We start from the raw sequence: 20431 nt of genomic DNA on the forward strand, positions 1-20431 counted from the left end.
TGTTTGAAGAAACAACTTGATGTTTTCATTTCAGACATGACATGTATCTTGTTGAATTATCTAATTCAATATTTTGTCTGTTTAATAGAGTTAAACATTAAATACAATTAAATATTAAACAGACAAAATATTGAATTAGATAATTCAACAAGATACAATACATGTCATTATGAAATTAAACAAAATTTTTAAAATACAAATATTAAAAATTACAGATAAAATATTTTCCATAATTAAACATTTAAACAATACAATTAAACAAGAAGAATATTAAACATTTTTAAAAATACAAAACATTTAATTAGATTATTAAACCTTTAAAAAGACAAAACATTTAATTAAAAAATGTTTAAATGTTTAGAAAATTAAATCTTAAATTTCTTAAATCTTTGTAATAAAACTTTTTAAAAGTTTTATTGTATTAATTTTTTTTCCTTTGATTTAATTGCTTTTTGTTATGTAGTTTATTTCTTTAATCTTCTTTTTCTGTCAAGATTTTAACCCCAACCTTAAAAATGAAATAAACCCTTAAATCACAATGAAAATACTTCTGTTGTCACAATCATGAGTTAGTCAATTATTCAGTTTATCAATTCAACTTTATTTGTTTTGCACCTTTCACACAGATGACAAAACTAAACAAGCAAAGAGAAAAAAAACTATGCTAAAACTATGATTAAAACTCAAAAACATTAAAAAAAAAAAAAAAAAAGATTTAGCATGGTAATAAAATATGTTGTGTCCAGGGGATGGAGGGAATTTATTGAAGTCTTCTTGGGCTCACATGGTAAATCATTTAAAATATAAACTTGATATTCAGTCTAAGGAAACTGGGAACTGCAGAATGACAGAAGAACCAACAATATCTCCTGTTTTCTCCTTTCATGAGTCGACTCGTCTTGTGCTTTCAGACCAAAGAACTACAGACTCTTCACAACCTGCTCAAACTCTTCATACAGGACCTCACCACACGGGTCAAGAAGGTTTCCGTCTCATTTCTACTCTGAAGCTCACCTTCTCCTGCTCAAACTGCTGATAAATGTTTCTGCTGCTCTAAAGTCTGGTCTCCAGAACTTCCTAAAAACTCTCAAAGTCTCTTCTGCTGCAGGTTGCTTTGTAGAACTGTTCCAGAAAACCTCACTAAACCACATGGAGGGGCCTCAAGATAGTTGTCCAAATGAAACCATACAAAAATCAAACTAGCACAACCCAAACACTAAAGTCTCCTGCAGCCTACCAGAGAACCTCTGAGAACAGAGAATCAGGACAGGAACTCTTACCTTCTGGACAACCAACATTGGTTCACTAACAAGAATACAGAATGTGTCTGACCAAAAACCTCTAAAGACTCACTACAGCCAAGATAAAGACACAACTCAGCTGCACCAAATCCACTAATCACTGCACACATTAGTACCATGTGCTAACTGTGGCTAAAGCACCACATTTACCAAGACAACTATCCAGTACAAAGCCCTAAAACACACCAAGAAACACATTAAAGACGATTTTACTGCTGGAAGCTGCAAGCCAACGCCTAAAGAACAAATTAAAGCAATGGAGCTAAACCCGGTTCACTGGTGAACAGAAGCAGAGGAAATGTTTGTTTGCAGCCACATAAAGCAGGAAGACACTGAGCTGCTCAGGTGTTCCTGATAACACCAAGCAGCCACCTGGACAGCCAATAGGAACACAGCTTACTGGAAGTCCAGAGGGCTGGCTTAGTGAAGGAGATTTAGTTTAAAGTTGAAGCAGAAAGTTAATAAAGAAAGTTGAAAACCACCTTCTGTTACCTGAAATCTCTGAGTTTTCACACAAAGAACCTGAACATGTCAAACTGGTTCCATAGTAGAACCATCATTGTAAAAACGTCATAGTATGGTGTGTTGCTCAAAAAACATTAGGACCCGGCTGTCAGGGGACAAACATGTAAGAAACATGAGAACAGAGAGAACCCAATCAGTAGGTCACAGTTTATCATCCCCCAGTCATCTCCTGAAGTCCATATGGTGAGAGACATCAGTATCTGGTTGTTCATTTACCAGAGGATGCTTATAATCATGCTGATGTGGTCTGTACTCTACAGTATTTTAGTGACTCAATAAATGCCTAAGTTGTTTTTTTTAAATGCTTTTTAGTTTTTAATAAACATTTAACAGTCTATATGTAATCAATAAATGGCCTTTGCCTATCTTAAGAAAAATTCATTCAGAACTCTATGTTAACAGTACTAAATAAATCAATAAATACATGCATACACACAAAAATAAGTTAATACATTAACTGTGTGAAGATAAGATTTAGATTTTTTTTTTTAAAAAGTTGTTTATGTTTTTGCAGAATCCAGTATTGCTCACTGGTTGCTCATTACATTTTGTTAGTTTGATTTCACTGTTTAAAATGATGCCACCTCTTTTCAGACAGAACCTGTGATAATAAAACAATACAAAATTTTTAGTTCCGTGTTAATAAAGCACTTAAAGCTTGAAGTATGGCTTTTTTCAAAATTAAATATATCACTCCTTAGGTGGTAGTGGCCCCAAGTTCAGTAAATTGGAAAGATATTCACAGATTCGGACTTCCAGCATCAATAACTCATTAGATATAGGTTGTCAAAACATAAACGGTGCCTCTTTCCCATTGTTGCAAGGCAGACAATGTGCTACAAGCCCAGTTTTATCAAAAGTAGCTGTCTTTCAAGCTACAGGAATAACATTGGTGTCTATGGAGTGAACAGGGTCCGTCTGCAATTTGCAAAACCGCTGCAACAGTAAAGAGAGACAAAGATTCAATAACTTCACTCTTATACATTGTAGTGTCACTAAAATCACTGCAGCCTTCAACTGGCTCCTGTTGACAAAGTGTTTTAACAGAAATGTAAATGCTGTAATTTGATTCTTTTAATGAACCATGTAACTTGAATGGATGTGATGCTGGTGTGACCACAGTGCACACGTCTGATGTTGCTCACAGTGGTACACACAGCTGGTACAGTGTTGTGCCTCACTGGCTCAGCATCCTGGTTTTACGATATCTAGCTGCTATCGTTTGTCTTCCTCCAAAAAAGATTAGCAACCGCGTCACAGTCTCCCTTTGCCCGTCAGGTAACATCATCGTTAATATGCTTTCTTTGATTATATCTGTTACTGCTCAGATAGCATAACAACAGACCTTGGATTTACCAAAATAATAATAATAATAATAATAATAATAATAATAATAATAATAATAATAATAATAACAATAATAATAATAATAATAAAGGTCAATGATAAGGTTTTTCCAGAGTTTTCAACTGCATCTCGGGGTATGTCTTACCAGATGTTTGTAGTTGAGTAGATGAGGTGATAAATCAGTCATAATTCAGTGGCTGGGTAATGTAGGGTGCATTCACTTTAAATTTAGTTATGCAGACAAGAAAAGGTGCTTGAACTTGATTAGCACAAATTAACTTCCCGATATAACCATGATATAAAAATTGTGTGTCCAGCAGGTATGCTAGTATTTACATGTCAAATAGTTCTAAACTGTATCACCTTATAGTAACTGCTTTACTTCTAAGCTGGACAGCAGTATTAACTTGCTCTTTTGTAAAAGTTCATATCATAAAAAACATAATCGCTCTACTCGTGATTTTTGACAAAACCAGAAATAAATGCCAGCATCATCTCATCAAGAGACCTTCCGAGTCACCCTGGTGACGCACCTCCAGAGAAACCCTCTCCAGATCCAACTCTGGATGAACTGAGGAAGCTGAGCAGAGATCTCACAGCCATCCGCCTGCATGTGAATAATTACCTAGAGGGGACCAAAAGCTCACAGAAATGGCAAATGATTGGGATGGTCATCGACCGCCTGCTCTTTGGCATGTCCATCATCTTCATTTCAGTCAGCTTTGTGACCATCACATGTCTCTGGCACTTCACTTGCTCATACGACCACGCCCATGGTCAACAAACAAACAAACAACAAAAGAGTTCTAACTGAAAGGATGTCACACAAAGCCTCTCTTTCTCCCAGATGTTGCCTAGTGCTTGCTCAAAGAGAATCCAAAGAAAATTTTAGATTTGTTGGATTTCTCTGCATAAATTTGGCCATGACTTACTATACCTTATCTTACCATGTGAAGAGCTTCAATGTGACATATGTTGTGAATTGGCTGAATTTAATTTTAAAATACGATGCATTACCTTTTAGAAGGAATTTTTTGGTTCCATATATCCCAATAGAGTGGGATAGCTATTGATCTCTGATAATTTTCTGGTTTTAAAAGAGTATAAAACAGAAAATAAAGGTCCAGTTCAGTACACAACACTGAAAGGAACAGACTGTAATCCCTGCAGGTGGAGGTGTTGAAAAATAAAATGGGTGACTGGTTACCAGAGGTGTGAACCAACAAGTTCTGTGGTGCCTTGTGTGTGATTATGATCCATCTGCACATCCAGAAATTCAGTTTTTGGGGAGTTTATTTGCATTTCTACTCATTTATATCTGTTTGTGAGGATTAATTGTGGTCAAACGGAGATAAGCAGCCTGTATCGGCGAATGCTTGCAATATAAATTTTGAAAATCTGTTTAAAAAAATCTATCTGCATGCTTATTGTTTATCTAAATGCAGATCTACCATTATAATTTGCCCAATTGTGTATTTTCAGTGACACAGTCAGCATGTAATTATGTGGATGTTACAGGACATAAAATAAAAACTGGTGAGAAATTCTAAAAGTTCCAACAAAGTGATTTATCTTGGTTTTTATTTACAGTTGGGATTTGGTTGGAGTTATGTTACAGGCTGAGGTGAGGCATGCTGAAGTTGAGGTGAAGGTGGTGCTACGTCTCCAGAGAACTAATGTTTGTGATTGCAATGTCCCTCCAAGTAAGAAGAATAAGTGGAGGTGTGTGGGTGCATTTCCACAGCCAGGAGGAGCTTTTCTTCCCACAGTATTAGATCGGTGGCTGTAGAGAATAATTAGTCCATCAGTAACTTCCAGCATGAGTCCGTCTCTGCAAACCTTCATCACCGGACTCCTCTTAATGTCAGGTAATAATAATCTGCTTTTATTCACTACTTTGTTGTTTAGAGTTAGTTTTCCAGACTGATGCATATTTAGCTAAATGAAAAGATTCCATCATAATTATTATAACAGTTTGTCCTGTTAGATTCAGGTTAAAATCATCCTTGCTTTCCAAAAATATGGATGTTGCATTTTCTGTTATTGTCCTGATGTGTGATGATTTCAAAATAAAGGAATCATTCAGCAAATTCAAGGAGGAAGTCACATTTAAGGAAAATTTGTTCAAAAAATCTAATTATTTCTTTGAGACTTGCCAACTCTCAAATGGGATTTTTCAACATTTAAATTAAAATTAGTTTAATTGGCAGTGTGGCCTACGGTTTAATGTTGCAGTCATTATTCAAAGCTCATTTCTTTTACAAATAATTCTGGCTAATTTCTTCCAATATTTAAGTCTGCATTAATGTTCTGGTTAGCTTGGCAATTAACAAATACTCTATATACTTTTTTGTTGAACCATTTGTAAGTAAACGCAAATACAAAGTGTGATATTTGTTTTGCGAAGACTTTTATAGCCTTACAGGTTTTATTAAAATCATTGATCACAGGAGAGATTAAAGTGCATTTTGTGAACTAAAAGTAACAGTTACTGGTTCGTATAATCACTGTCTCTCTGGTCAGCGTCTGTGTGTTTTAGTAAACTGACTTGTAAAGAAGGTCACAGCGGTCCAACCTACGAGTCCATGCAGGCTGTGTTCGACCTACAGCCCTTCAGGCCAGCCGTAAATCTCAGCAATCCCACCATCACCAACATCTCCTTCACCCTGTATGCTGTCCTCGGAGTGGTGAGCTCCTTAGTTTGTACTTTAAGGAATATACAGAGGGCTCTAAAATCCAGATTTAAGAAACTGAAAGGACTTTGACTGTCTGACATGGACACATTAAATGCAGATCTATGAAACAAAATTATGAAACATTCAACTATTATTACAGATTGTCACACATATTGTATTGTTATTGTTATAAAATGCTGCATCTAACTTAGTTTAAGTGGTAGGAATCAGCATCACATGAGGTTTGCCTGTTGTTCACTGTATTTCAGAACGAGAAAACCCAGATTCTCACTACTTTCTTGTGGCTCAGACTGGTAAGTAGCAGTGAAATACATGATACCCAGTCATTAAATGTAATCTGATCCAAATGTATCTTGTGAACAGATGTACAGACATTATGAACTTAGAGGCACTATTTTAATGGTATGTTGGGAGCTTTACAGTGCATTGTTTCTGATATATTCATGGCAGTACTGGCACCATGAGTTCCTGGTTTGGGACCCTGATGAGTGTGACGGCGTCACCAGGATTTCTCTTCCTGTGAAGCAGCTCTGGTCTCCAGACATCATTGTTTACGAGTTGTAAGTTTAACTGTGAAAGGTTTTTATAGATGATAAATACACAAACTAAATGTTTGACTTGTGGCCGCATGAGCTGTACGTCAGTTACTCCACAACTCTGAGCCTTCCTGTTTAAAAGAAAAGAGCAGATGCATATTTTCCTGGTTTAAATCAGCACAACAAATCCTTCAAGCACTAAGTGGCTCATCTGAACAGAGATGAGATCACACCTCCTGCTTGTTAACAGGCTGGGGACCAGTTAAACATCCTTAAATCCAATCTAAGTTAGGTGCAGATAAATCCGATGCACTAATGATCTGAAGATAATAAAATAACAACCCAAATTCATGAACCAGGTGCACCATGGCTCTTTGAGGTGGCAGCACAGACATCAGTCCCTGAGGCAACATCAGGAGGGGCATCATGCATCCTCAGGGGTACCACGGTCAGCAGGGCAGTTTCTGTCTGTATGTAGACAGGTCTGATTTTGGTTAAAATGATGGAAAGAGTTGCCACAAGCTGTGCTCCTCCTCTGAACATTATGTCATAAATAATGTCCAACAGATCTAGAGTCTACATGTTCCACAAGTTGATTGAAAAGGTACAAAGATCCAGGACTTGCCAAACACTCACAGGTTTTCTCAGAACCAGAAAGTAAGCAGATATGCAGGGGATTGGTTGACTAGCTAAATTTCTTGCTCAGATTGGTTTGCAGTATTTCTAGTTGAGTGTCAGAAATTTCCCTGTTAGTTTGTCTATAAATCCAGCATGCAAAGTTGAGACCAAAGGTACTCATGAAGGGCAATATCTCAGTAATCTGTCATTGTGTTTCCCTTCATTCCTCTAATATCTCCTGATTCGTCCCCGTCCAACCCTCCCAGTGTGGATGACGATGTTTCCCAGGCGTGTCCGTATGTCTACGTCAACCACACAGGTCACATCCGCTGGGACAGGATGCTGCGGCTCGTCTCCGCCTGCAACCTGGAGATCTTCAGTTTTCCTTTCGACATACAGAATTGCACATTTACATTTGGCTCCTACATGCACACCAGTAAGAAAAGGCCTCCTAACATTTTACATAATCACACAAACATTAAACCCTTTCATTTGCTTAAACTAACTGAACCCACAGGCGACTGGACAGTGGGTAAACATAGGGAATGCAAATATATACAGTGTCTGTCTGTCTGTCTGTCTGTCTGCCTGTCTGTCTGTCTGTCTGTCTGTCTGTCTGTCTGCCTGCCTGTCTGTCTGTCTGTCTGTCTGTCTGTCTGTCTGTCTGTCTGTCTGTCTGTCTGTCTGTCTGCCTGCCTGCCTGCCTGCCTGCCTGCCTGCCTGCCTGCCTGCCTGCCTGCCTGCCTGCCTGCCTGCCTGCCTGCCTGCCTGCCTGCCTGTCTGTCTGTCTGCCTGCCTGCCTGCCTGCCTGCCTGCCTGCCTGTCTGTCTGTCTGTCTGTCTGTCTGTGTATTTATTGCACCACTTAACAGTTGATTGTTTTTCTCTTTCACAGTACGGGATGTGAGGGTCAGTCCAGCCCTGACCTTTAAAGAGATGTCTGGAAACTCAAAACGTTACCTGGAAGCCAGTGGAGAGTGGGAGCTGGTGGACATACTGGGAGAGACGTCCATTCTTCAGTTTGGCATCGACGAGTGGGACATCATCACCTTCTGGGTCAGAAAAACCTGCTGTCACTGAGTTTACTGAATAGCTTTCTACAAATATAGCAGCCTTCAGTAAAAAGTCTGGATAGCAGACATATAACAACAAAGACTAACTATATCAAAGCTGGGATAGGAGATGTTTTGTGGCATCATTGGGCAGAAATTTCATTACAACCCTTCAGCATAGTGTAATTTACGTTTGAGTGGAAACTAGACTTCTGCACCTCATCCTGGCTCCGATTCTTGGCGTTAGAAAATCTGAACTTAAACATATGATTTCTTTAAAGTGGAGGCGGAGAAAGAAGAGTCTATTTTCCAAAATGACAATATTCTTCTATACAGCTATAATTGATATTTTTCAAATAACAATGTATCAAATGATAAAGTGACAACAATGCGAAAGGGACTGGTCTTGAACAGATGGGTCCCCTCATATGAGTCAGGTTCTGTTCAAGGTTTCTTCCCGTTCAAAGGGAATTTTTTTCTTGCCACTGTTGTCTTAGGGCTTGCTCTGGGGGTTCAGGCCATGGGGGTTCTGTAAAGCGTCTTGAGACAATCTGAATTGTAATTGGCCCTATATGAATAAAATGGAATTGAATTAATTATGTCCTAAATCTGCAGCTCATCTCGGTTCTAAAACCCCACAGTAGACAACCCTCTCTGCACCAAACAGCTAAAGACTAGAGAGGCTAACAAACACAGTGCACAATGTAGTAGCTAATGATCGAGGTGTTTATCTTAGGAGTGGAGAGAGCAAAGACAGAGTTAAAACAAAGGGAATGAAAGAAATCAAAACTCATTTATCTGAACAGGATGAAACACAGACCCATGTCAACTGTATGTATGTACCTCTGTTGTTCACCAGGTGGTCATAAAGCGGCGTCCGGTGCTCTACGTGGTCAACCTGCTGATCCCCAGCTCCTTCCTCATGCTCATAGATATTCTGTCCTTCTACCTGCCGCCCCACAGCGTCGACCGGGCCTCCTTCAAGATGACCCTGATCTTGGGCTACACCGTCTTCCTGCTCATCATGAACGACCTGCTGCCCAGCACAGCCAACGGCACTCCCATCATAGGTGCTGACGGACATAGATGATTAACACAGATATAAACTTCAGCTGCTCCAAAACAGAGTACAGTCTTGAAGGTGAATTTTAAAGGCTCAAAGGTTTGACCTGCTGAATGTTTGTGCTTCCATCCAGGCATCTATTTCTCAGTGTGTCTGGCCCTCATGGTCATCAGTCTGCTGGAGACTGTCATCATCACCAACGTCCTCCACCACAACTCCATGAAGTACCAGGAGGTTCCAAACTGGGTGAGGGTGGTTGTCCTCAAACATATAGCCAACCTCATCTGCTACCGCTGGCCAGATGATGTCCGGCCTCCTTCTTTATCGCAGAGGGACGAACCTGAACGCTCCAACAGCAGCTCAGACCCACAGATCGTCCAACCAACCAGCCGAGCTCCTGACCAGCAACCAGCCAGCAATGGAGGTAATCGAACAGACTCAGTGTACAAAAATCTGACTTTACTACGGCCATTGAATGTACCTTAAGGTCATTTATTAAAACGAAAAAGGATATGTCTCATTAAAGAAAATCTGGCGGCATTTTTTTCTACAGCCTACAACAATGAATCACCAATTCATGAATGCTTTGTCTCAGTGCTGTTTTTATCCATCCTTTATCTCAATGATCATCTTAAACAAAAGATGAGCAGCTTTGTGATGTGTTCAGTTCCAATCAAAAAGACACATCTACCCATTCAAGGGGCTTTCTTTATTTTTACTGTTTCCTATAGTGCAGAACAATATGAAAAAAACTATGAAATAACACAAATGGAATTGCGTTGGTGGAAAAAAAGCAAACAAGTAAACAAAGCAAATATGTTTTAGATTCCCTCCCATTTGCCTTGATGGCTGATTTGCACTGCTGACAATTAAAGCCAGCTTCATCATCTGACTGTTGTAGCAATCTATTTTCTGATTTTCTGAAGAATTAATCAACTGAGTAAAGAGAAATGACAGGTCATGCTTATTTAAAGCGGTGAGGATCAGTCGTTTCCAGAAAGCAAAAAGAATAAAAGAAAAAAGAAAAACCCAAGAACGAGTAGGTGTGTCTGGACTTTTGACTCATACTGTATATATTTCAATTTGGCTTCACAAATCCAGTTTATAGCGACAGTGTTACACCAGCAACAGCATTTATAAATTCATTTCAGGCTCATGTCCTTCTGATGTTCAGCTTGCTTTAGATAATGACTTCTTAGTGGGTTGCACTGTTAAAATCTATGAAAATGTCATAACTATAAAACATTTTAGTATTGGGTGAACTGGTTTCTGTAGTGATGTCCAGTCAAAAGTAATCAACCCTATAAATCCTCCGTAGCTCTTTGAGCTGTAATATATCGTCCAAAAATAGTCACATGATATTAGATGTAAATGTGTATATGACTTTGTTTTATATACACATGGATAGATCAATAAATATTAATTTTCTCGGTTCAGTGCAGTTTCAACTGCAGAGAAAATACTTGATGATACTAGCGTTGATGACCTGATGTAGTCATTTGATTGCAGTTTCTGGTGAAATTTAATCAAGCCTCAGATGCCAACAATATTCCATATTACTTTTTATGTAAATTATTAGTGCAGTAATTGTATCTTAGTCGGTTCAGTTATATACACCAGCTACACCCAGACATTATGTGTAAATATTCCATAACAGCTTTCCTCTGCAGAAATGTAAAAATGGTTGGTGAAGTCCAACCTGTTTTAATTTAGTTTGATATAAACCTCCATCCTCCACTTTTTGGCCAGGTGTAGCTGCTCTGCCTGAACTGCAGCAGATCTGTCAGTACCTGGGCGACCTTCGTGGTCACCTCACCTCCCTGCAGAAGGAGAGCGAGCTGCAGGACCAGTGGTGCCATGTTGGATACGTCCTCGACTTCCTGCTCTTCCGCATCTATCTGCTGCTCATCACGTGCTACGCCTTGGTCATCATCTCCATGTGGTGCGTCTGGATCAGTCAGTCCTAAGTGGACACGGGTCGGATGTGAACCAAGGCTTAGATCAGTTAACAGTTCACAGGTTGTCAAATAATTCTAAGAATTAAACAGAAATTTGTATAATCTGAAAGCAAGCTAAAGCCTCTGACCTGTTTTTTTTTTTTGTTTTGTTTTTTACTGAGTTATTGTTTATGTGATGTTTGTTTGATATTGCAAGTAAATACCAGGCACATGTAGCACTGCTGGTTTAGGATTTAATACTGTACTGTATATTTGTGTTATTGGTTTGGTTGAGTCAGGCATAGCTGTAATCTCTTTTAAATACCTACAAATGATCAAGTCTTTTTAAGTTAATTTTAGGGTTGTGGTCAGAAAACCGTAAGCTAAAAAATAAAGTGAAATAAAATGAAGTTATTTCCATTTCTTGCTTTATACATATCTATATATTTATCTGTATATGTACCTATGCAATACAACAACACTCAGTGCATCCAGAGAGGTTCCCCAGCAGTCTAGGCCTATAGCAGCATAACTAGGGGCAAATTAAAGGGACGTCAAGAGGGGAAGTCAGTTGTGCAAATGAAAACACCAGCTCACCCCGTCAGGGTCCCCCAGTCAGCCCTAACTATAAGCTTTGTCAAAGAGGAAGGTTTTAAGCCTGGTCTTAAAAATAGAGAACACAGTCATTAATACTTTCTCTCAATATTTAGGCGTTGAGGTAACATAGGTTTTTTCATACCATTAAGAACTAAAAGCATATCCAGGAGGCAAAGTGACACAACAACCAGCCCATTGCTCACTGTTGTGTTTGCTTTACTGTCACTTATCACAAATAAAAGCCGTTGACTTGTAGAATAAAAATCCACCTGAAGATGATTTAAAGACCTGTTGTAAATCCAAACACTGATGTGTAAACACGATATTAAATATGATACGTTCGTACCTGTGCACGCAGCTAGAATTCCCTAAAGACTGAAGTCACGCAAAGCAAAGTCAATAGCAGACAGTGGAGGAGGTTCCACATATCACAGACGTGCTGCTGAAGCAGAACGCCTCCTTCTGATGGCAGACTGTGGACTTTTTACTTTGCAGTACTTTGTCATGGTAATAGTAAAGGCTTAGCTGGGACTGAGAATGGCAGAGGTGAGGTCTGCTGAGATCATCATCATCTGTTTCACGCTGCTTCACGGTAAGACAAGAAGAGATGTCCACAATGAACAAAATAACCAAAGATGATAGTCTGGTAAAAGCTGAGAAGTTGAAAGCTGGTAGTTCAGGAATCGAATGATTACGTCTGTTTGTGTACAGATGTCACCTCTGTAAAATAACAGTGAACATCTACAGTTACCTTTAAAGTTGTGCAGGAACTGTTAAATGACTGCATTTCCTTACTTTATGCATATATATTAAGCATGGAATTCAACAAACAGATTAATATGATTATTATATGCCAATAACATCCTTAATATATATCATACTTCATTGACTTAATAAGTTAAATATGCTAAATGAATAAATAAATAACTAGATTAACTTATAATTAGCTAATACATTATAGCAGCTATAGGACACAATAATAAATAATGTTTCAGTCAATGTTTTTATGAAATTCATTAATTTTCATTAGTTTATTCATTTTTGCTTTTATTCTGAATTTTTTTTAATATATTTGATATTTGAAATGAGCTGGAAGATAAAATGAAAACTCTGCAGCTTCTGTTTATTATATAAAAACTGTGACAAGTTTTTAGGTGACTTCAGCTGTTATTTCTGTTGATGAAATATATTCCATTATCTCAATGTTATGATGTGTGCAGCAGAAAAACAAAGAGTTGCTAACTCTCTGTGCCCATACTTATACAGGAATTGGCCTGAATACTTTTGTGTACATTTATCTGAGTTATGCTGTTTGTTTCTTATTTTGAATTCAGGTTTAACAGCAGCTTTGAACTGCACCAGTCCAACTCCTTCCTCCCTGTTCAGTGAACTTGAGAAGAATCTATTCTCAAACAGTCTGGTGCCACCTGTAAAAAGCTTTTCATATCCTGTGAATATCACCATCAGCATCACTGTGGTGGGAATTTTAGGAGTGGTGAGTGTCCATAGTCCACAGCTTTATGCACACATTTTATTTTTAAAAAGCAGAAAATTTGAATTCATAAATCCTCTAATTCATTTTGAATGTTTCATTTGTAGGATGAAAAAACCCAAACACTGACAACAGTCTTATGGCAAGTCCTGGTAGGCTGACATTTTTAAAACACTTGTATAACCTCAATGAAGTCACAAGTGTTTGTCCAATTAAAGGCACAATTTTTTATGTGATTTTAATGAAACATTTCAATAATTCTTCTCACTGCCTCAGTTTAGTCTTGTCGTCATCGTGTGTCTTAGAAATCTGTGAATTATACAGATAGCAGTAGGATGTTTTTTATCACTTTCAAATATTTTTTAGTTCAGCGGTGACATTGTTAAGTAATTTTCTAAGCTGTACACCTCACTGGTTTTGTTCTGTTTAATGCAGGAGTGGGATATAGAGGGACTGAGCTGGGAGGAGGAAGAATGTGGAGCGAAAAGAGTTTCTGTTCCTCGGGAAAACCTTTGGGTTCCAGACATTCATATTGCAGAGTTGTAGGTTTACAACATTTTGATGTATTTCTAAGCTAAAAATATCACAATCACAGACCTGTAAACCTGACAGAGGTAAATCTTTAACTCTTTATGCAGGGCAGTATTCTCTCAATGCCCATTTTAATACATGTTCTGCTAAGATTCAACACTCCTTTGAGTTTAAAATTAATTATCAGTACCAAATTCTGTTCTATTCCAGCATTGGTGAGGACGGATCTCCCAGAATCCCTTATGTCTACTTAAACAATACGGGTCATGTATATGATGATAAACCAGTCAAAGTGGTCAGCTCTTGCCAGTTAGGAATCTACACTTTTCCCTTTGATATCCAAAACTGCTCACTGACCTTTGGATCATATCTACACTTTGGTAAGGCTAAAACATTGGTTAAAATATTTCATAATACATGGATAATAAACAAAGCTGAACTTTGGGCATCTGTGTTGCTAAAATGTTGTTCAAGCTACAGACATAATGATGATTCAAGGCAGCACATCTGAAGAGATCCTGCAGGAGTCCAGAGAAGTGCTGCAGACTAATGAGGAGTGGGAACTCGCAGACATCGGTGTAGCCGATTCCACGCTGGCACTAGAAGACGGAAGCTACTCTGAGATCAAATATTTTGTAAGCACTTTTTATTGTGTCTGCTTAGACTCTGAGTCATTCAGGTCATGTAATCCTGCACTGCAAAGCAAAATCCCATAAACAAAACTCTGAAAATCTTCAAAAAGGAAAAATGTGTTTAAACAGTAGAATACAGCAATATTCAAAAACTGTAAAAATGGCAAAAATAACAGCTAATATCTGTAAAATAAGGAGGCTTTAAGCATATTAAATAGAGCAAAACTATATATTGTGTAAGAATAAATAACTATTTGTAAAGATACTGATGTTGCTGTTAATACAGTTTGGTCTGTAGTATTTTATATTCAGCATGTAAATTAATACTTTTTTCAGTGATTTTACTGGATATTTTCTGTAAATCTGTGAAATCCCAATTTATGGTCTTATTAACCATTTTTCAGTAACATATCATTTTTCTTTCACATAACAGCAGACACCTGTCAAATAACTATTTCATGTGTATTCAAACGCAGTGAAAACAAATAAATACAAAGCTATTGTTAAATACTGAAGCAGAATGAACTCCCATTTATAAAAACACTGATTTTTGATGTGGTCAGTAATTGCAATTTTTGGGCAGCAATTTAAAAAAACTGTTGCAGGACAATATACAAGAAAACTAAAGCCAATGCATTTGAGTTCAGAAAGAAGTCAAGATATAAAGATATAAATCTCGAGGCTTTGTACCTGTGTGTCTTCCCACAGCTCATTTTAAGACGTAGACCCGTCCTGTATGTGGTGAACCTCCTGATCCCCAGCTGCTTCCTCATCACCGTGGACCTCTTCAGCTTCCTGCTGCCTCCACAGAGCGTCGACCGATCCTCCTTCAAGATGACCCTCATCCTGGGCTACACCGTCTTCCTGCTCATCATGAACAACCTGCTGCCTGCAACCGGGGAGAAGACGCCTTTAATCAGTGAGTGACAGCTGAGATCTCCTGATGTATTTGATTCAACAGCAGTTTGAATGAGCGTGAATATATGAATAAGGAGATTCAGAAGCTAAGGGCTGCTGTTTAAACTCACACATTTACATTATCAAGGAGTAGTAAGTAAATTACAGTAAATTGTAACAGCAAATATCTAAAAAATAAAATATATATCATTTGCAATAATTAAACATTTTTGATGTGCACATTAACAGTTTTGGTCTTTTTTTTTACAGTAAACATGTAAATTTACACATTTCTTTCTATGATTTGATTTGTTCTATGTAATTTCACAAAACAGGAAGAACAAGACGAGCAGTCTTCTTGTAGTTTGATGCTGTTTAAATTGTGAATCACATTTCCTAATATTGCAGACTGCACAAATTGAATTTCATTTACCTCCTTTCTATACTGGCAGCAGAATAAACAAGAGTCACTAAAATGAGAATAAGTTGCTCACTGGCCAGTGGTGGAGAGTAAGGAAGAACTTCTTTACTGTCAAGTCACTGTACAGGGAGTTCATTAGAAAGTAGCTCTAATGGGTTATTCTGAGAGCTCCTGAAGAGAGACGCAGCTGTTCTGTAAAATACACTGAAGTCATAAGAGCTACTGATACTTCAAAGTCTGAACAAAGCTGATCAAGACTGTCACACTTAGCTTGATCCAGCTTTCCACTGGACTCCATCCTCTATAGAAACTGACTGGTGTGGAGTCCCAGGTATTTATTATCCCCTTTGTCTCACATGCATAAATTACTAATTAGCAATTCCAATAAACTCTCTAAAGTGAGTTCTGTGGATGATACCGCTTCTCTGTGAAACTATCAGCTAACCTGCTGCTGGACTCCACCCTCTATAGAAACACTTCAGTGAGTGTGTTTACTTTGAATATGATGCGGTTCAAGTATCACCTCAGAATCTAAACAAGGAGAAGAACTGCAGGTTTGTCCAGGTGTAAAGTAAACATGACATCAAGTTCTTGGATGAGTTAATGAAACCTGCACTGAATCCTCAATATTTCTGGTGTTTGCAGGTGTTTTCTTCTCCCTCAGCCTGGCTCTGATGGTGACCAGCCTGCTGGAGACGGTGTTCATCACAAACATCCAGTTCAGCTCCAGTCAGAACAGTGCAGTTCCTCACTGGCTCAGCGTCCTGGTGTTACGTTATCTAGCTGTTGTCGTCTGCATACCCCCGAAGAAAAAGAGCAGCAGAGTCACGGTCTTCCTCAACCCATCTACTAAAGGTGCGCTGCTGTTTCTTTTGTGACATTAACGACACAAGATGTGAAAAAATGAGGCCGTTAGACCCCCAGTTTGTAGGTTGAAGCTGTTCATTTGGAACCTCTCAACAGTGTTTGTTGCTTCTTCGCCCCTTTTCAAATGGTGGCTTTCCTCTTTTTATATCAACCCACCTACAAAGAACAACAAAGCATCTCGGTATGAAGAATAATATACAAGGTGGATGTGAAGAATGTCCCTTCTTCGTGATATCTAGGATATTTTTGGAACATTTTGGAAAACATCCAAAATAAACATCTGTGTTTATTTCACTACTCTTCATTTATTGCTTCTGGAGATTTCAATTATTGTGATACAGATCTTTAAAGGCCTCGTCCTCTGAAATCTGAGCCTGAAATCTCCAATTCCATAGCGCTTGATAACACCACTTCCCAGTTTTCTTTCTCTCTGTATTCTGAGTGATTAGTTTATTTATCGCGTATAGATCGATTTATTTAAGGGTATATTTCTAAAATCACAACTGAGGTTTTTTTCTTGCTGTTGACAGTTTTCTTCACATTTACAAAGTAAGACATAGAGATAATTTTTTTTAATAGAAATGAAGTATAAAGAATAAAATATCTAAAAACAAAACAAAAAATTAAGCAAAAAAATGGAAACTGGCTTGATCCAATGTTCAGATTTCTGTTTTTCAGAGTGATTTTAGATATATAATGTCTCATATGTATACAAAAATTCACAAAACCTGTAATGGAGAAAATTATTAGTCTTATTGAAAACAATCACTGTGGAAGTTTTATGGTGATCTCTATTAAAAAATGTCCGTCTATTTAACCATAAACTCAGTCACAATAGTTCAGATGATAAATCTGACTCAGGCTGGTGGAAAATAAGTAATATTCTGATCTGTGTCCTGCAAACTGTGGAAGGTTCCAAATTACTGTGAAATAATTTACAATGTACCAGAAATCAGCACTGCACTGCTGTAAAGCATAGCGATTGTTGCCACGGTTACCAGTAGTTTCTGCCAACTTTAAACACTGATTTCAAGCAATAACAAACTTCTCTGAGGTGTCCTGAAGTGTAATTTTAAGCTTTAAGAAGAAATAACTGAATAATAGCCTCCATGGTCATTGAATAATATTTTCTATTTTGACTTTCTTACATTCTATCTTAAACAAGCTATTTTACATGTATTAGAAATCCTGACAAGATGTGTATTTTTTGTCAGATCCAGTAAAGAGCACCAGCAGCACAGACATCTCAGAGAGTCAGAGCATCTCTAATGATCCCATAAAACCCCCTTCATCCCCTCCTCACCCTCTGGATCCGACCCTGGATGAACTGAGGAGGCTGAGCAGAGATCTCGCTGCCATCCGACATCAGATGGACAGTTACTTCCAGGGGACCAAAGCCTCTCAGGAGTGGCAGATGATCGGGACAGTGGTGGACCGTCTCCTGTTTGCCCTCTACATCGTCTTCATCGTCATCAGCTTCATCACCATCATCAGCATCTGGATCTGGAATAACTCATATGCAGCATGATTTGGGGTTTGAGGGTTAAAAACGAGTGAAATCAAACCGTGTCGTTAATCATATTAGCTGTTTATTCTAAGACATAATGCTTGTCATTGATTGTCTGGATCATGAAAAACTTTTGATGCATATAAGCATCAAAGAAACTCCTGTTGAGATCATGTGAAACAATAAAGTTTGAGATTTAAAAAATTCCGTTCTGCTTGTGGTACTTACTTTCTCTCTCTCTTTATTGATAGATCCATAGGTAATGTGAAAAATGGGACATTACATTTCATTTACATGTGACTGATTTCATTATGTAAATAACACACAGAATGTAATTAAATATACATAATGTGAATGTTGTCAAACTAGTGTTTAAAAACTTTGACTGTATTTCATTATTTTTAACAATAAACCAACTACTGATTGTTAACCTGGCCAATTATCTGCTGAGAAATCTGTTTAAAACACTGTAAATTAAGATTATGATGGAGACGTTCTGCTGAAATGTCATATTATATCCACTAGAGGGCACAACTGTCCACAAAACCTTATATTATAAGTACCGTAATTTCCGGACTATAAGCCGCTACTTTTTTCTCACGCTTTGAACCCTGCGGCTTATACAACGATGCGGCTAATGTATAGATTTTTACGTGCGAGCTTCATGCCATCAATACATTTAGCCTCGTCACATCAGACCAATAAAATTACCGAACAGGTCACAGTGGACCAATGAAACTGTTCGAATTAAATCAAATACACTCAATAAATTCTTCAAATTAGTCATTTTGCGCTTCATGCACACACCCTCATCATGGAAAAGACACAAAGAAATGCATATGATGTAGCTGTTGCAGGCCGAGTCTGCTCTCCTTTACCCTCGGCAGGTTGCGGTGTGTGTGTGTGTGTGTGTGAGTGTGACGTGAGGAGGAGCGCTGCAGTGGTGTGTGTGTTGCAGAGATGAGTGTGGAAGCGGAGGCATAGTGAGATGCACCATGATGATACAGCCAGTTATACAGGACAAGAGTGGGAAGCCAGTGCATGTGGACAGTTGCTGCTGGTTCAATAAAGTGCCTCATTCTCCCCCTGCAAAGTTTGTCCGGACTTATATCTGGCGGTTACCATTAACGAGCCCCGCTAAGCTAAGCAGGCTAGCGCTACCCGAGGCTGCCCAACCGCTAAGCTAAGCGGGCTAGCGCTACCCGAGGCTGCCCAACCGCTAAGCTAAGCGGGCTAGCGCTACCCGAGGCTGCCCAACCGCTAAGCTAAGCGGGCTAGCGCAACCCGAGGCTTCCCAACCGCTAAGCTAAGCGGGCTAGCGCAACCCGAGGCTGCCCAACCGTGGTTCAGCGGCCGGCAGAATCGGGTCGGAAACACAGTTTTTAAGTTAAAGGCAACCGATCTGCCTGTCGAAGAAGGAAATAGAGCGTAAGCTTGATATCAATGAATCAATGGTGAGACGTTGGAGTCGGCCGCGTGAACTGACTCAATGCGTTTTACTGCGATGTTACAGGCACTGTTCGGAAAAAGCATACTTTAATTAAAGTTTTTTTAAAAAAAATCTTTCTGTGTAAATATCTCATATTACAACGTGGACACCTGCGGCTTATAGTCAGGTGCGGCTTGTATATGTACAAAACTTTTTTTCTTTTTAAATTTAGTGGGTGAGGCTTATATTCCGGTGCGCTCAATAGTCCGGAAATTACGGTACATTCACCTGGTGTGAATGATTGTCTGTGTAGACAAATTGTTCATGTTGAGGTAATATTTTGATTACTGAGAGATAATAAAGTTATTTTCTTGCAAAAGATTAACAGTTTTGTCCGAACAGTGTGTTTCACCAATCTCAACCAGGTCTGTATGTTACTGCCAAAACTTTAATGGCTTAGTATTAGTCTGCAAAGTCTCAGGACACTGATACCATCGGCCCGATACTGGCATAAAAATGTAATATCAGTCAATATTGTTATCGGGGTTTTTTTGTCTATCATGAAAACCGATAAAGTAATGCCTGGATTTTGCTGACATTTACTGGTACACAAATGAGGACATCATCAAACTGTGTCGTGAAGCCTGTAAACAAGTTGTGCGGCTGCAGTAACAAGCTTCCTGTGCCTGACTAACAATATGTCTGTGGTTTGGAATTATTTTCAAGCCAACTTATATCGGTATTGGTTGATATAAGAATTGGAAATTGAGAGCTGGACAATATCGGCATATCAGTTATTGGCAAAAAAGACAATATCGGACATCCCGAAGTATTTTCTACCACCGATTAAAATCCTACATTTTTCTCATTATAACAACAGCCAGAAAAGAATAACCAGATCATTAAAGATAAGTGAAGAACCTGAAAAAAGTTGTCTTTTTCCGGGAAATAACATGGTTGGTTAATTAACTAGTCAATTAATCT

The 20431-nt window shown here is 38.4% G+C and overlaps 2 protein-coding genes across 2 annotated transcripts; both read left to right on the plus strand.

The window, feature by feature from the left end:
- Positions 1 to 4926: 4926 nt before the first annotated feature.
- On the plus strand, positions 4927 to 11534 carry LOC111575596 (5-hydroxytryptamine receptor 3A). The gene is made up of 9 exons (XM_035953098.2): positions 4927 to 5041; positions 5697 to 5860; positions 6118 to 6162; positions 6320 to 6429; positions 7290 to 7459; positions 7918 to 8078; positions 8934 to 9144; positions 9271 to 9561; positions 10887 to 11534. The coding sequence occupies exons 1-9, from the start codon at positions 4993 to 4995 to the stop codon at positions 11102 to 11104; spliced, it is 1419 nt and encodes a 472-aa protein (XP_035808991.2). The 5' UTR covers positions 4927 to 4992; the 3' UTR covers positions 11105 to 11534.
- A 651-nt stretch (positions 11535 to 12185) lies between these two features.
- Positions 12186 to 18189, plus strand: LOC129350322 (5-hydroxytryptamine receptor 3A-like). Its single transcript, XM_055016412.1, has 9 exons — positions 12186 to 12263; positions 13006 to 13166; positions 13271 to 13315; positions 13599 to 13705; positions 13905 to 14074; positions 14169 to 14329; positions 15035 to 15245; positions 16290 to 16499; positions 17726 to 18189. Exons 1-9 carry the CDS (start codon positions 12209 to 12211, stop codon positions 18037 to 18039), a joined length of 1434 nt encoding a protein of 477 aa, XP_054872387.1. The 5' UTR covers positions 12186 to 12208; the 3' UTR covers positions 18040 to 18189.
- The last annotated feature ends 2242 nt before the right edge of the window (positions 18190 to 20431 follow it).

Source organism: Amphiprion ocellaris, chromosome 2 (assembly GCF_022539595.1).
Source record: "Amphiprion ocellaris isolate individual 3 ecotype Okinawa chromosome 2, ASM2253959v1, whole genome shotgun sequence".
Lineage (NCBI taxonomy): Eukaryota > Metazoa > Chordata > Actinopteri > Pomacentridae > Amphiprion > Amphiprion ocellaris.